At 37.8% G+C, this 16,929-nt stretch overlaps 2 protein-coding genes across 5 annotated transcripts in view; both read left to right on the top strand.

Annotated features, from left to right (window-relative positions):
* DIABLO (diablo IAP-binding mitochondrial protein) overlaps positions 1 to 16,929 on the top strand; it is a 105,581-nt gene that overhangs the window by 34,732 nt on the left and 53,920 nt on the right. The gene's annotated exons all lie outside the window — the stretch shown is intronic.
* Positions 1 to 16,929, top strand: part of CLIP1 (CAP-Gly domain containing linker protein 1) — a 126,608-nt gene that overhangs the window by 91,994 nt on the left and 17,685 nt on the right. For all 4 annotated transcript variants that reach the window (XM_069081632.1, XM_069081633.1, XM_069081634.1 and 1 more), the window contains 2 exons: positions 176 to 282; positions 6,518 to 6,638. In XM_069081632.1, the coding sequence (XP_068937733.1) occupies positions 176 to 282; positions 6,518 to 6,638 (228 nt within the window). The remainder of the gene's footprint in view (positions 1 to 175; positions 283 to 6,517; positions 6,639 to 16,929) is intronic.

The raw sequence follows: 16,929 nt of genomic DNA, 5'->3' as shown, positions 1-16,929 counted from the left end.
TCCAGACTCAGGGATCTTGGCATTATAAAATGCCACTTGCTGCCTTTTAATCCATTCACACAGAGCTCACTTTATAATACCCTCTCACTACCCATTTGAGTGAGTAGCTTTTAGGGCCCCAAACATCTCACTGCAGCACAAAATGACTTCAGCTGTATTTTTTTTTCTCTTGAAGTTGGATGCACTTAAAGAAAACAACTCTAAAAATGTTGAAGAATTGAACAAATCAAAGGAACGTCTCACAGTAGAGAACCAAAAAATGGAGGAGTTCAGGAAAGAAATGTAAGTGTTATGTTCCTTCGATCTTTTCTTTCTTTCTTCCTTCCTTTGCTTTTTTTAAGAGAGGGGAAGGTAGGGCAATTGGGGTTAAGTGACTTGCCCAAGGTCACATGGCTAGTTTTTGTGTTAAGTGTCTGAGGCTGGATCTGAACTCAGGTCCTCCTGACCCTGGGGCTGGTGCTCTATTCACTGCGCCACCTAGCCGCCCTCCTTCTATTTCCTAGTATAAGTTGCTACATAGCCATTATTAACCAGCATACGTGTGGAAATTTTGGGAAGTAATTTCATTTCAGTACTTCAGTCTGTACATTTATGCTTATGTGTAGAATAAGGATTAACTTTTTTTTTTTTAGAAAGAAGTAGATAGTGATTGTTATAGTTGTACTGGTTACCTAAGTTGTGCTTTCTGTAGTTTAAATCTTTGTTAGCATTTTGGAACTTTGAAGAAGAATTTGTATCCTGAAGAGTAGAATATGCCACATGGGATGTTATTTAAAAAAACAACATACTGCATAGTTTTCCTTACATCATATTAAATGGTCTAAGAGTAGATACACAGTTTAGATTGAATCATATGTTTTTTTGGAAATGGCCAATGTGGGAAATTTTATTTTGTTTGACTGCATATTTATTACAAGGGATTTTGTTGTTTTTTTTTTCTTTTTCAATAGGGTCAGGAGAGGTAGGAGGGAAAAGTGGATTTTTTCTCATTAAAAAACATAAAATAGAAACAAAGCAAGGGAACTGGAAACAACCTCCTTTTTAGTCTATCGATTTGGCTGATATTTATGGTTATTGGATTTTAATAGAACAGATGGTATTTGGGAGGGATCAGGAGAAGTATTTACACTAATAAATATTTCAAATTACATGTCTGCTACTCAGATTTCAGAGCAGACACATTTTTCTCATTTCTGTTGCTGCTGGCTCCCCCTGGCTCAGGTAGTTCAAAGTATTGGAAATAGTATAATTGGAAATTTGAATTTAACTGTCAGTTAGACTAAAAAAAGGTAGAATCCTTTTCAGTTTAATAGATTCCATTTACATTAGTGACACTAAGAATTTAAAGCATGTGCTAATAGAACAGGAAGATGAGACTCAAAAGATGGTCAAATCAGCAATTCCAATGAACAATCTTCACGACTGATGTTGTTTCAGAACTACGTAAAATGAGCTCCCTTCTTGTGAATGATGAGTTTAGTAACTGAGACTCTTAGGTTGTTTCCGGAATCATCCTGGTACCTGGGTTCTATTTAGAATCTCTACAAATTCTGAAAAACTGTACCAGCTCAGTTGCATTTATAAGTGGGTGGGTTCCATTGGTTTTACAGAAAACTAAATAGTTGCAAAATTTTTTTAGCAACACAAATAATTTGATCAGTAACATGGGACATTTTAACCTTTTTGTTCTGTTGAAATGCCAAGCTGACTTGTTAGTTCAGGAAATTGGAAAGGGAGCAATTCAGCAGTAAGACAAGATTATCCAGCCTCCCTACCACTGTCTGAGTCCAACCATTAAGCTATCTGTGTCACTGTAGTGAATGAAATCAAAGGAATGTCATCATAAATTTAGAGGCATTGACTCTTTTCTTCTACTCAGAAGTTAATAGAGGTCAAGAATGTTAAATCGCATAACTTTTAAACCTAGCAGTCCTTACTGATTCCTCTGCACCTTCTCATTTCTCTACTAAAAATACTGTTTTTTGCATCTATTAAATCTGTTGGATAATGAGGGATGAGTTGTTTTTAATGCCTTGAATGATTTTATTTAGTTTACCTTGCCCTTGTAGAAGAAAAATAATTTGATTTTAAGTGTTTTTATTCTAACAATCTTAGTTTTATTAATGAGAATGATTCTTCTGGATGATGCCTTTACCTCTTTTGAGGGGACCTTTTTTAGAGGACAATAGCTCAGATAAAGAAGAATTGGACCATCTGTCACATAAATTATTTGGTTAAGATTAATCATTTCTAAACTTTTTATAACTTCAAGGCAACATCAGACTTGAGAATATCTTTTGCAAAAGAAATTCTTTTGGCACTGGGTTTCTTAAGGAATTAGTCTATTCTGTCCAGAAATCAGAGAACCATAAAACATCAAGACAAGCTGGAAGGAATTGTAGAGACCATCTAAATAATGTTGCTCTCTGTTAATATAAGAGGCAGAATGGTATGATCAGAATTACATTGGATTTGCTGTCCAAAGACCTAAGTCTCAGAATACAAGAAAAGGCAAAAGACAGATCTGCTTTCAAGGAGCTCAAAGTCTAATGGATCAGCAGGCAAGAAGTATGAAAGAAGGTATAGGCAGAATAGATTGGAGATAATCAACAGAAAGCACTAGCAATAAGTGAGACTGGGAAAAACTTTACAGAAAATAGGGCTTTTGAGTTGAAACTTGAAGGAATCCAAGGATACTGGAAGGTGGAAATGAGGAGAGAGAGAATGTCATACATAAGGGGCAGCTGCCAGTTAAAATGCCCAGAGGTGGGAGATGGACTCTGGTGAGAGAGAGGCCAAGATCACTGAAGCACACACAGTACATGGAGGGAGTAAAGTACAAGAAACCTGGAAAGAGGGGAAGGAGGCGGGGTTGTGAAGGGCCTTAAGAAGTCAGACAGTAGATTTTATATTTAATCCTGGAGTTTACTGAATAGAGGGGTGTGATATGGTCACTGCTGTTTAGGAAGGTCGGACTGGCATCAAAGTGAAGGATGAAGTAGGGTGGGAAAAGCCCTACCAGCAGGCTGCTGTAGTAGTCTAGGCATGAGATAATGAGGGCCTGTATGAGGATGGTGGCGATGTCAGAGGAAAGACAGAGACATTTATAAAAGGTGTTGTACAGGTAGAATCAGCAGGCCTTGGCAACAGATTGGATGTGGAGGGTGAGAGAGCGAGGAGTTGAGGATGGTTGTAACCCTGAGGGACTGGGAAGATAATGGTAAATACCTTTGACTGTAATATACAAGTTAGGAAAATATTAATAATTAGCCTTTATATATCACTTTAAGGTTTACAACATGCTTTAAAAATACCTCATTTTATCCTCACAACAACCCTGGGAGGTGGTTGGTATCATTACCCTCATTTTACAGATGAGGAAACTCAGGTTTAATGGGGCAAACAGGTTAAATGACTTGCTGAGGGTCACACAGTTAATAAATATCTGAGGCTGGATTTGAACTCAGGTGTTCCTGACTCCAGTTCTATCACTGCACTACTGAGCTGCCTAACAAAGCTGATGAGTTCAGTTTAGACTCCTTGAGTTTCAGATGTTTGTAAGAAATCCAGTTCAAGATGTCTAAGAGGCAGCTTTTCTAAGAAGTGGTGACTCCGGGGAAAAAATGGGAATTAGATAAAAGTATATAGCTTAAGTGAATTCGGTTAGAGCTATTATAATTTTATGTATTGTCGTCTTTATTTTCTCATTTGGTGTGATTTTAACTTCTGCATTAAACAGACTTTAGTCATGCAGACAGCCGAGTCAGAACTGACTCCTACATCAATAACTAGTCAGTTCCTGTCTGTTGAGATAAAGTCAGTTTCTTTTTTTTTTTTTGGTAATTGCTGTTAGGTTGTAAGGTTGCCTTCTTGAAAAAAATATTCATAATATATAGTTGTGAGTGACTCTTCCAAACATTTCCATCCTTCCTCCAACCTCCCCTGGCTCCCTCTTCTCCCGTACTCTCAGCTGAAAACTTTCATCTTTTACTGAAAAACTTTAGGCCATTTGCTAAGAGCTCTCTCTCTTCTCTTCTACTTCATACCATCACTCAGATATATTTGGTCCTTATTTCTTCTTTCACCATTGTCTCACATGAAGAGGTGGCCCTTCTTGTTTCATGTACTAGTAATCCCATTCCATCCTGTGTCATCAGATAGATTGTCCCTCCTTTCATCCCTGCTCTTCTCACTTATTTTAAATCTCTCCCCATTTACTTGGCCGCTTTCCTATTGCCTACAAAAATGCCCGTGGCTCTCCTCTTCTCTTCACTCAATATATCTGGCCTGTAGTAATGAGGTTTCTTGACCCCTCTGGGAAAGATTGCATTCTTGGGAGCAGCTTTTTTACCTAGCTACATCCTAGGTGTTTTTTACTACTAGTAGATTTGTGAGGAGTTTGCTTGGTACAAGCCATATTCCTGAAAACATCTCCTTACACACCCTCCCTTCTCTTCCTTCTTAGGTTCAGAGAATGAGGGGAGGTCCTAGTGCTGGAGTGGTGGCAAACACTTCAGTGACTTTCTCTCATTCCTGATCCTTCTTGACCTCTTGGCACCCGCAGGTACTGTTGATCACTCTACTCTCTCTTTCCTCATTATCCTACATGTCTGATGTCCTACTCTGTTTAGTTTGCTGGCTCTACATCCCGGTCATGCCCACTAATTGTGGGTATCTCATAGGACTCTGTCCTGCGCCCTCTTCCCTTCTCGCTGTATACTGTTCCATTTGGTGATCTCATTACATCTCTATGCTGATAATTCTCCAGTCTACTCATCCTGCCCTAACCTCTCTGTTGGCCTATAGTTTTACATCTCCAACTGCCTATTAGATATCTTGAAAGGAATATCCTGTAGACACATCCTGAACTCATTTTTATCCCCAGAATTCTCCCCACCTTCCAGACTTCCCTCTTATTGTTGAAGACAACATCATCCCCCCAGTCCCTTAGGCTCCCAACCTAGGTGTCCTCTTGGGCTGCTCGTTATCCTTTACCCCCATATCCAAGCTGTTGCCAAGGCCTGTCAAATCCATCTCTGCCCCTTCCCTCTTCTGACACAGCCCCCACCCTGGGGGCCCTCATTGCCCCACATCTGTACGGTTACAGTGGTCTCCGTGCATTGACACTGGCCTCCTTTCAGTTCCTTACACACAATACTCACCTTTCAGCTGCGGGCATGTTCTCCTGCTGTTCCTCATATCTGGCATGCCCTGCTAGTTGCCCTCAAGTCCTGGCTCTGCCTGATTGCAACTTCATTGAACAAAATACTGCTCCCAGGATAGGAAGGTGCCACCTCCCTCTGCTTCCTTTCCTCTCTGATTGAAAGATAACCCCGTGGAAGCTCAGAGAAGCTCAGGCAATGATGTGTGTCATACAGAGCTGGGATTTGTACCCAGGTACAGAATCTGCCTACAGATCTCTTGTTCTTCCACTTTTAGTGTTGCTTTCTGTTTCCTTAAACCTTTGTGAGAACACCCTAATAATATGAATGCCAGATCTGTGATTGAAAGTCAGAGAGTAGGAGAAATCAAAGTATCAACTCTGGCCACCTATAGACAGCTGAGGTTAAAAATAGACATGTTGATGATCATCAGATGAGTTTATACCAAGATTCAGGATTCATGTGTGTATCATAACTCACAATGGAAATTAACAGGCATATGTTTACCTCCAGCTCGGCTACATCAAAACCTTCTGCACTATTGCACTAATTCCAGTAATTGTATTGGAAAACGTACTGATCAAACTGTACTTTAGCTAATAACTAAAATAATTGATTTTTGCATTGAATGTAATAGACCCATCTATATGTTGGTTGCACATGTTTTGTGTGGTATATTCATTTTTATTTGTTTTAATTGTTTTAATGAAATTTGTTTAATTGTTTTAATGAAAAATTCAGTGCTGGGAAAGGGAATCATTCTCATTTGAGGGGAGAAAAAAATGCCTTATGTAATTAGAAAACTGCTCTCTCTAGGGCATATTGCCTCTGGTTGTCCTAAAAATATATTCCAATACACGTCATCCCTGAGCTTCATCAGATACTAACAATGGGACCATCAGATTTTTCTTTTTGCTGGGAGAAACAGGTTACATAGCTGGGCAGTCTTGCAAGTGCCCAGGAAATGACATATTAAATTACTCTGTGCATGTGAAATGTATTTGAGCATTTAAATAACGAGACTATTCCTCCAGACTGGCTCTGATGGCCATTCTCCTGTTCTCCCTGGTGTTAACTAGTGTGTGAGGAGTGTAGTGTGGGAGCTGAGTAGGCGTGGTGAGCACTTAGCAGGCCAAAGGGTGATGGCCTTAGTGGTGACATCTGTCCTTTGCCAGGTTAAAGCCCTCTAGTCTGTTCTGCTTGGTGTGATAGGTACTTTCTAGTTATAAATTCCCATTAGGCACGTGACCCAGAGAAAAATCTTTTTCTGCCTCAGGCTGGGAAGCTGCTTCTCTCCCACCATTTTTCTTGCCTGTCTTGTTTCTATGGTAACCCTGCACTCCCTGTCCTTGCAGAGAAGCCTTGAAGCAGGCAGCAGCTTGGAAGTCCCAACAGCTTTCAGCGTTGCAGGAGGAGAACCTCAAACTTGCTGAGGAACTGGGAAGAAGCAGAGAGGAGGTCACGAGTCATCAAAAGGTAAGGGATGCCCCGGCCTTTGCATGGCAGTCCTCTCTGTCTGTCTTGAACAGTGCCTCTGGAGGGAGTGCTCACTCAGATGTGGCAGCTCCATGTGGGATGTGCTTTTACAGTTTGGGTATGAAATGTCTTGCCTTGTCCTCAGGGAGTTTTGGTTTGGTTTTAGAATTGGGGTAGCTCAAAAGTTCCTTAAAGTCTGGGGAACAGAAAGCCCCTGGGAACTTGCAGATAACTTGTAAATGAGACTTTCCTTGAAAGAAGCCCTTTATGCATAAGCCTGGAGGGGAGGTTCTTTCTGATTCAGCTTTTTGTTAGGAAAATTAATCTAAATTGTGTGCAGTTAGGGTTTAGTAGCTATCGCCTTTGTTGGCCATAATTTCCAAATGATTCTATAAGTGTGTGCTTGATAGATGCAGTACATATAATCTATGGAATGAGCCATGGGCAGACAAACTCTAGCTCATTTGCCTCTGTGGCTTAATCAGAAAGCTTTCTGACACAACTAATAGGACTGTTTCATACCATTTTTTAACAAATGTTTTAAATCTCTAAGAGTTACGGTCCAACTGTGCATAGCAACATAATTAACTAGGTTTCATTCTAGGTTAGTCTACATTTCAGTCACAATGCTTGATGCTTACATTTAACTGTATGACAGCAACTTAAGAGTGATTTTTCAAATAGAATTTGACAGTTTTGTCATTAGTATTGTGCCTTGCCCCCTCAGATGACATTTTGTTATTTCCAACATATTTTATTATCATCCTTCTCTTTATAGTATAAGTTTTAGATCACAGCATTGTTGTCTAAATGTCAAAAGTCAGTGAAGCTTGTTCGTTTGTCCATTTGGAAACTACTTCAGGTATCCACTGCCCTATGTGCCAGTTGTGTAAAACTAGTTTTTGTTATGTTCCTTTTTGATTTTATATTTCAAAAACTTCACCACAAGCTTTCCCCATTTCTTAGATTCCTAACACAGAAATGCCATATCCCATCAGGACTCAGATATACTTTTTCACCCACAAGACTTAATTAAAATAAAATTTTTTCACCCCCACCCCACCAGCTACTGGCATTGCAGTCCCAGAGTACTTTCATGAATGGAATTAAGATTTTCCTTTCATTCACACTGTCAGAGGTTGTTTGAACTTGAATGGTGTCTAGGTATGTTCATTTTGTAGAGTTTGGGAGCTCAATGATCTCCTTGGGGAAATGGAAGCTTTTGGAGCAAACCAGTTTCTTTCAAGACACAGGTAGTATTTTAGAAGTGTGGTCTAGCATCAGATTTGTCAGGTCTCCAAGAGAAGCAGTGTGGATATATTTGCAGCCGTCCACATTTCCTTAAAAACCTTTTCTCTCAGGACATAGGAGCCTTAAAACCAGCACTCTTTTGAAGAAATAGGAATTAAGCATGTAAATGGCCTCCAGTCTTAATTCTGGCCACTGCAAGAGTTGAGTATAATGCTAGTAGTCTGTCATATGACTTGAGAGCCTTAGAAAATTTGTTAAGGATTTAAGGGGTGATTTGAAGGGTCCTTTAGAACGTAGAGCTGAAGACAAACTGAGTAATAACTTAGTCTTCCTCAGACAGATGAGGAGTGTTTACAAGGCACTGAGTCAGTACTTTATCTTTACCAAAGCCAGAAAAAATAGGTTTGATCTAAAATCGCATGGGATTTTGAGTAAATAGATAAATGGACTTAATGATAGAGAAGATCAGTAAATGCTGATGACCCAGAGACTCAGAGATTATGTCTATCTGGGATATTCATCTAGCTGGAATGGTTTAGGAATAGTCCTACCTAAATATAAGCCTAGCTCGATTTTTGTTTTTTCTGCTTTCAAAAGAAGATCTAAGATGTGGTTTGTTTCTAGCTAGATCTCTCATTTTCTCTTTCTGTTATCTTCTACGTTGGAGTGACGGGTAGTGGCCACTGACCTCTGGTAGAATGTTGTGCATCACCTTTGTTAGACATGTGGGGTTTACTGAGAGAAAAAGTTTTCAATGGTGATACTGGAAAAATATGTGAAGTTCAGTCTCTTCATGCCAGGATACAGGGCAGCTAGGGTGAGGATAAAGGACAGAAAATGCCTTGTGCCTATATCACAGAACTATTGTGAAAATAAAATTCATCAGTATTATATTTCTTTAAAAACCTAATATCACTATAAATATATATATATATATATATATAAATTATTACATAAACTGATGTTTTTATTCTACTTCATATTTTTATACTACTAGGAAAAACCAACGCTTCCCACACTTTATTTCTTTGTCTTTCTCTTTGGAAAGCTAAAGATATCCATATCCACTAAATAGCCCTACACTTCATAAATTTTAAACATTGCATTCCAGTCTTTTACTATCTGAGCAAATTTCCAATCAGTTGTCTGAGCTAAGCTGTGGCACTTTCAAGCAGTAAAGAAACAATAATTGACTCCTTTGAGATGAAGGAATTGCATTCTGCCTTTGACCTTAGTTTCAGAACATATATTCTTCCCCTTCCCCCTATGAACTCCTTAAAAGGTAGTACAAAAGGTTATGAGAAACACAGAATATTGAGACTTATTTTGTTGTGGAGAATAATATAGTAGTTAATATTCTTTCCTACCTGTTCTTGATTGCATTAAGCATTACATCCCCTGGGAAGGAAGGAAGTATTTTATAGTTCTGGTGTTGTCATGGAAAGAGTGATTTGATTTGTTTATAGTTATTGTAGTAAGAAGGTGGCAAAAGCCAGGAACAGAATATGGCTAAAGTCTCTATTACCTAGTTCTGTGATCAAATGTACATTTTTCCAAATGAATGAATATTCTAAAAAATATTCTTTGTTCCTTCTATCTCAACTAAGATTTGTCATTTTTAATATGAGAAAGGAATTTTTCTCCCCTGGATCACTATTTTCTAGGACCAAGAAAGCTCTCTAAATGCAAGATATTTAGAATATAGTAGCACTAATCTTTTTCTATGGTACCAGCAGAGAATAAGATGTTCTGTATATATGAATTTTCTAGATAACTGAAGACATGAACACTTATCTTAACCATTTTGATGAAGATCTTTCTAAAATGGGTTTTTCCTTGCCTTGTTAAATATATTATGCTGAATATAATGTAATCTTTTATTCACCTAAGAATCATTATCATAATAATTGCTTTATTTTGGGAATGTCAGAAAACCAAGCTTGTTGGAATTGTATATTGAGTGAAACTGCTGTATATGAGGGCCTGAGTGTCTCTGCTGCAGAGTAGAGTGCATAGGTTTTGTGATAGTTTATTTTGGCTTCTCAGAAATCATTTTTGCTTTCAAAATAACAACCTTAATTTAAGGTTACTTCCAGTCCAACTTCAATTTAGATGGAGTGTGAAAAGTGAAATAATATTATTGTGGATTCCATGTAATGAAGTGTAGCTTCAGTGAGAAACCATCTGATTATCCTCTGTACCAATGATACTACAGAATAGTCATAGTGAGAATTAGCCAGTAGGGTTTTTCACCATTAGGTACCAGTTTGAGGGTTGTTGGGTTTTTTTTTAAGCCTGTCATTGCAAGTTTCAGAATATATACTGTCTTGTATTTTGGGCTAACATTATGATTTTCAATTTGTATTAAATGAGCTAAAGTTTGTGGATATGGACACATTAGACAATTCATGCCTTATGTGTGGTCATCAGTTTCTTGGGATTGCAAAAGGATAGCTCAGATCTCCTTTGGAATCTAGAGCTATCACTTCAGTGGAGCCATAAATAATGTGTAGGTTATAATTAGCCACTTTCTCAGACGTGCATGTGCAGTGAGAAGAATTTATTTTTATCTTATGGCATTGTATGATTTTTCCCTAAAATTCATCAAACCAGCATGTATTTAGCTATAGCCCTACTATGGAGGTAACTCCTATTCTTTCAGGCTGCCGGTACAAGTTTCCACAGGTTCTTCCAGACTGGAAAGACTTTGATTACCAGTTTAATTATGTAGGGTACATCTTACAAGATGGCAAGTTTTTTAGCTATAGCAATTCTTGAAGACTACTAAGACATAGGAGGGCCACACCCTGGATCTGCTGAGGAAGTGCTCATAGAAGCACAATCATAGCTCACAGAAATATTGCATCATAGAGAAGTGATTACAGCAATTACTTAGGAGGTGACATTTTTTAGTAAACAATGAAATGTGTGGAGAATAACCTGTAAAATTCCTTTCTTCCAACCAGTGCTTTCCCTGTTGCTTAATTCATTTCACCCCTTCCTAGCTTTCTGAAGCATGTTCAAGAATTAAATTTGGGACTTAGATATAGGATAGTTTTTGAGTTGTTGCAGGCCTCTTTACAGATGCCATTTTCCTATTCCAAATCTTCTGAAAGTTCTTTTTATAATAAATAATAATATAATATATAATAAATTTTATAACACACTATCACCAAGAAGTTTTTATTCCAGATGTTCTTAAAATCTGTGGTAACTAACCTGCCTTTTCCCCTTACTTTTAATAAGTTCTTTGCTATAAAGTATGTTCATTACATTCACTTTCTTCTTTTCCCTTTCCCTTCTACTTCCTCCATCTAAAGATTGGGTTGAAAGAAATTATGTCGTCTGTGTCCGTGTGGGAGGTGAGACTAGAAATACTGAGACACAGGGGATGTGCTGTGTGCTATCAGAATGGAACAGCTATTTTTTACTTTAAAATACTTGCTTATAGATGTGATTGAAATGGTCCAAAATGCAACCTCAATGGCTGGGTTTTTTGGTCTTTTTTTGGGTGGGAAATCAGGGCTGGGGATTTGGGTCAGGGATGGAGGTGAAGTGGGTGAGTTTCACTTAGTCATCTGAAGTGTAGAATAAATTGGATAAAAGTATATGTTCTCTGCTTTAAGTTCCCCTTTAGTACTGGCTTCTCACAGGGAGGGTATTACTTTGTCAGTGGTCAGTCTCCTATGTCATATGACTAAAAATATTATCTTTTTATGCATGATTGGTCTTTCTATCCTCATCACATTTTAAGCCCAGTAAAGTCTCACTAATTCAGGCTAATAGAAATGATTAACAGAATTGCTAGAAATTCTTAATATCATTTAAAAAAATTTTTCTTTTTTTCATTCTTATGACTTTTGAGCATTTATGTAATGCATTATAAGCTCATATATAGGAGGAGTCTTGGCTGTTGTTCATTTATTTCAGTCATGTATAATTCTTCAGGGGAAAAAATGGATCTTTAAGAAAATAAAGCATTTTCACACATTCTTGATGAAAAGACCAAAGCTGAATATAAAATTTGGCATTCAAGCACAGGACTCAGTAGAAACAAAAAAAAGGTAAACATGAAATGAGAAGTCATGTTTTTGTATGGGGATATGATACGTGTAACTCTCAGAAATTTTTTTTTTAAAGTAATCGGGGCTAAGTAACTTGCTCAAGGTTACACGGCCAGTTATTTCTGGGTGTGGTGCTAAGTGTCTGAGCCTGGATTTGATCCCAGGTCATCCCGACTCTGGGGCCTGTGCTCTTACTCACTGGGCTACCTGGCCACCCCAATTCCTCAGAATTTTATCATCACTGGGAATCTTTGAGGAAGTCTAATCAAGCTGATAGCCTGGGCATGAGTCTGTTATATTTAGATAATCTCAAAAGAATAATGGAATGGTGGGTAAGAGAAATATGCTGGGAGTGGGAAAGAGAGAAGAAGAATGGGGAAAAATTATTTCACATAAATGGGATATGCAAAGAACAGTTTATACAGTGGTGAGAAAAGTAGGAGGGAACATGTAACATTTGAACCTCATTCTCATCTAAATTGGTTCAAGGAGGGAAGAAAGTTCATACATGCATAATTGGATATAAAAATTCATCTTTTCCAATTGGGAAGTAGGAGGGGAAAGGGGTTAAAAAGAAGGAACATGGAAATAGATTAAAGTAGGCAGCAGTCATAAACAAAATAGACTTTTGAAGAGGGGACCAAGGTAAAAATGTGAAGGATAACTATAAGAGAATAGGATAGAGGGAAATACAGTCCTAACTGTGAATGTGAATGGAATGAACTCACACATAAAATGGAAGAAGATAGTAGAATGAATTAGAAACCAGAAACAAGCAATATGTTGTTAATGAGATATGCACTTGAAACAGAAAGATACACATAGAGTGAAAATAAGGAGCAGACTTTATCATGCTGGGGTGGCTAGGTGGACCTGAGTTCAGATCTGGCCTCAGACACTTAACACAAAACTAGCCATGTGACCTTGGGCAAGTCACTTAATCCTAATCGCCCTACCTTCCCCACTCCAAAAAGCAAAAAATTTAAAAAATACTAAAAAAAAAAGAAGAAGAATTTATCATGCTTCAGTTGGAGTAAAAAGAGTGGGGATGGCAACCATGATCTCAAAGCAAAAGCAAAATCGACCCCCAAAAAAGAAATAATCAGTAGACTAGTTTGCTAAAAGATACCTTTTATGCCTATGAGATACACATCGCAACTGCTATGAATATGCATACGTATTTCCAGGGTAAATTTGTAAAATATAATAAAGTCTCTTCCTCAAAGGCAAAACCAAACTATTTATTTGGGACATCCTTAGAATACCAGGAGGTAAGATTTAACAGGGTACTTACCACTAATCCCAGGAGCACAGACATCTTAAACCTTCTTTCTGTTAGGCCTCCCCACAAACGAGTCCCCCTAGGCAAATTCATCCCTCTGCCCACTCCTGCTTGCTTCTCTCACTCTGCTCCTTGGGCCAACTGCTCCCACTCACAGCTTGCTTCTCTCTCTGTGCTCTGCCTGGCTCCCTGCTCCAGCTCGAATTCTCTCTCCCTCCGTCTTGCCGCCTCCTTGGGCAAATTCCTGCCACACTGAGCTACCTGTGACTCCAAGCAGGTCACATAGGCCTATTAATGGGAGGGGAAGACCTTCCTATTTCATTAACATTGCAATGCCACAGACAATGAATTGATAATAATACAGAACATATATGCACCAAAAGGCATAGGATATAAATTCTTAAAGGAAAAGTTAAGCAAGTTACAGAAGAAACAGAGTAAAACTACATTGTGTAGGACCTCAGTTATACTTAGGTATAAATCTAATCATAAAATAAACAAGAAAAGTTAGAAGATGAATGGAATTTGAAAGCTTAGATTTAGTAGAAAGACCTGGAAATTTTTTAATGGAAATTGAAAGCAATACAGTTATGCTTATTTCTCAGCTGTGCATGGTACCTTCACAAAAACTGAGCATGTATTTGGGCATATAAGACCCTGAGAAACAAATGCAGTAAAGCAGAAATATTAAATGCATCTTTTTCTGGCAATAATGCAACAAGTTACATTCTGTATGGGACCTTTTTTAAAGAGTTAATTTATTTATTTTTAGTTTTCAATATTCACTTCCCTAAGTTTTAAATTTTCTCCCCCGTACTCCCCTACCCTCTCCAGTAGCAGCAAGCACCTTAGCATACCCAGGATGGCTACTAGCACAGGTTCTTTGATCTGCTTTTTTAAAGGAAAGCAACTCAAAAAAGGTTAACAATCTTAGTTTAATCAAACATGTATCATTTACCTAGTTCAGGGGAAGAAGTCAACACCCTGAATTTAAGAGAAGACAATCAGAAATTACAAGCAGACAAAAATACAGAGAAAATAACACAGTTCAGCAGACCAACAGACAGGGCTTTTAGCTGTCTGACCATCACATACATACAGTTAGTCACCAGAGAGGGAAAGAGAAGCACCAGCATCTGGGTTTTCAAAGCCAGAGGGCTCAACAGCTGCCCAGAGTCTCATCTGGCCAAATCACACAACTCTTTCCCTAAGTGAGCCCCAAAGCAAAACCTCACCTCAGGGTATATATATCCTCCTCCAGGGTGAGAGAACATCACAAGCCTGGTGACCCACTTGACTACAAAGTAACAAAAGTTGTGCTTTCCTGAAGATGGAGTTTCGCACTCCAGGCTCCATGTGACCACATGCAGCCTATAGAGGGCAGAGATTATTTTCAAATCTGAAAAGGGCTTCAAATTCACGTAGGCCTATTAAGGGGATCTTCAAATTCCCATTCCCGTTACACCTCCCCAGGATGGCATGCAATCTGATATAGGCTCTACATATACATTCCTATTAAGCATATTTTCACATTAGTCATGTTGTATAGAAGAATTAAAACAAATGGGAGGAACCATGAGAAAGAAAAAACAAAACAAAAGAAAACAGTCTGCTTTGCTGCATTCAAACTCCATAGTTCTTTCTCTGGATGTGGATGGCATTTTCCATCATGAGTCCTTTGGAATTGTTTTAGGTCCTTGCATTGCTGAGAAGGGTTTTAAGTCTATCAAAGTCAGTCATCATGGGGTGGCCAGGTAGCACAGCAAGTAAGAGCACCGGCTCCAGTGTTGAGAAGACCTGGAGATTGAATCCCGGTCTCAGACACTTAGCACCCACCCAGAAACACCTGGCCATGTAACCTTGAGCAAGTTACTTAACCCCAATTGCTTAGGGGCGGCCAGGTGGTTCAGCGAGTAAGAGCATGGGCTCCAGTGTCGGGATGACCTAGATCAAATCCGGGCTCAAATACTCAGCACCACACCCAGAAATAACTGGCTGTGTCACCTTGAGCAAGCTACTTAACCCCGATTGCTTAAAAAAAAAAAAGTCAGTCATCACTCACTGTGACTGCTAGTGTGTACAATGTTCTAATTCTACTCACTTTACTCAGCATCAGCACATCTATAAGGGACTTTTGAAGCACAGATTAAAAAATAACTTAATCCAAAAGGATGGGCAGATCAAAGAATAAATCATAGAAATGACCCATAATTTCATTAAAGAGAATAAAATAAAAGGAGAGATTAAAAAATTGAAAGTAAAAAATTTTAATAAAATAAAGAGCTGTTTTTTTAAACCCAATAAAATAGATTAGCCATTAGCTGATGCTATTTTTTGAAAAAGGAAGCAAGAAAATTAAATTATTAGTATCAAAAGTGAAAAAGTAAATTCACAATCAGTGAAAATAAAGCAAAAACAATTAGGAGGAGCTCTTTTTCCCAGCTATATGTCAGTAAAATGGACAGTCTAAATGAAATGAATGAATATTTACAAAAATAAAATTGCCGAGACTAACGACAGGCAGTAGAATGCTTGAATAAGTGTGTTAAAAGAAAAACTCAAACCATGTCAATTCTGCCAAATATTTAAAGAACATTTTATTTCAATGCTACATAAATTGTTTTAAAATATTTGTAAAGAGGGGGGAGCTCTGGGAAGATGGTAGAGTAGGTCAGCTTTAAATATTTGGAAAAATATCAATTCATGGGTAGACAAAGCCAACATCATTAAAACGGCAGCTTTACCCCACTAATGTATTCAGTGTCATCCCAATTAAATTGCTAAAGATTTATTTTACTGAGTTAGAAAAAAATAAAATTCATGTGGAAGAACAAAATGTCAAGAATTTCAAAGAAACTAATGAAAAAAAGGAGATTCAGCAGCACTAGACTTCAAATTATGAAAACAAAGGCAGTAAATTTTAAAATTATTTGGTGCTTGTTAAGAAATGGAAAGGTAGATAAGTAGAACAGAGTAGACATACAATACACAGCAGCAGAGGATTATAATAACCTTGTGTTTGACAGATGGAGAGATTTATGTTTTAGGAGTAAGAAATCATTACTTGGTTAAAAAAAATTATTGGGAAAACTGGAAAGGAGTCTGGCAGAAATTGGATATAGACCAGTATCTTAAACCATGTACTAGGATAAGATCAAAATGGATACATGAAGTAGATATAAAGGGAAATATTAATATCAGACTCATGGATAGCTGAACAATTCATGAACAAACCGAGAGCATTGTGAAGTATAAAATGGAAAACTTTGAAAACAGCTTTGACATCATCATACTACCTATCAGATTGGTTAAAATGATAGATGTCCTTCAGATTTTAAAATAGCTAAACAAGTTGTGGAATATGATCATATTGGAATACTACTGAGCTACAAGAAATGATGAGCTGGTTAATTTTTGAAAAACATGGAAAGATTTGCATGAAAAAATGAAGTGAAATGAGCAGGATCAAGAGAATTATATATATATATATATATATGTATGTGCATATATATATATAGTAACAGAAATATTGTCCTTAGAACAACTTTGAATGACTAATTCATCTTGAGTATCATAAATACTTAAACCAACTACAAAGGACCCATGATAGAAGATACTGTCCCCCTCCAGAGCAAGAAATGATAAACTGAAGTATGTATAGTACGGTTTTACTTATATGTGTGTGTGTTCATGT

This window comes from Petaurus breviceps, unplaced genomic scaffold (genome assembly GCF_028583685.1).
Source record: "Petaurus breviceps papuanus isolate PSGF00001 unplaced genomic scaffold, PetGlider_PUasm1.0 99, whole genome shotgun sequence".
Taxonomy (NCBI): Eukaryota; Metazoa; Chordata; class Mammalia; order Diprotodontia; family Petauridae; genus Petaurus; species Petaurus breviceps.
Note: the sequence above shows the minus strand (reverse complement) of the source record. Positions and strands in the feature narration are given on the sequence as shown.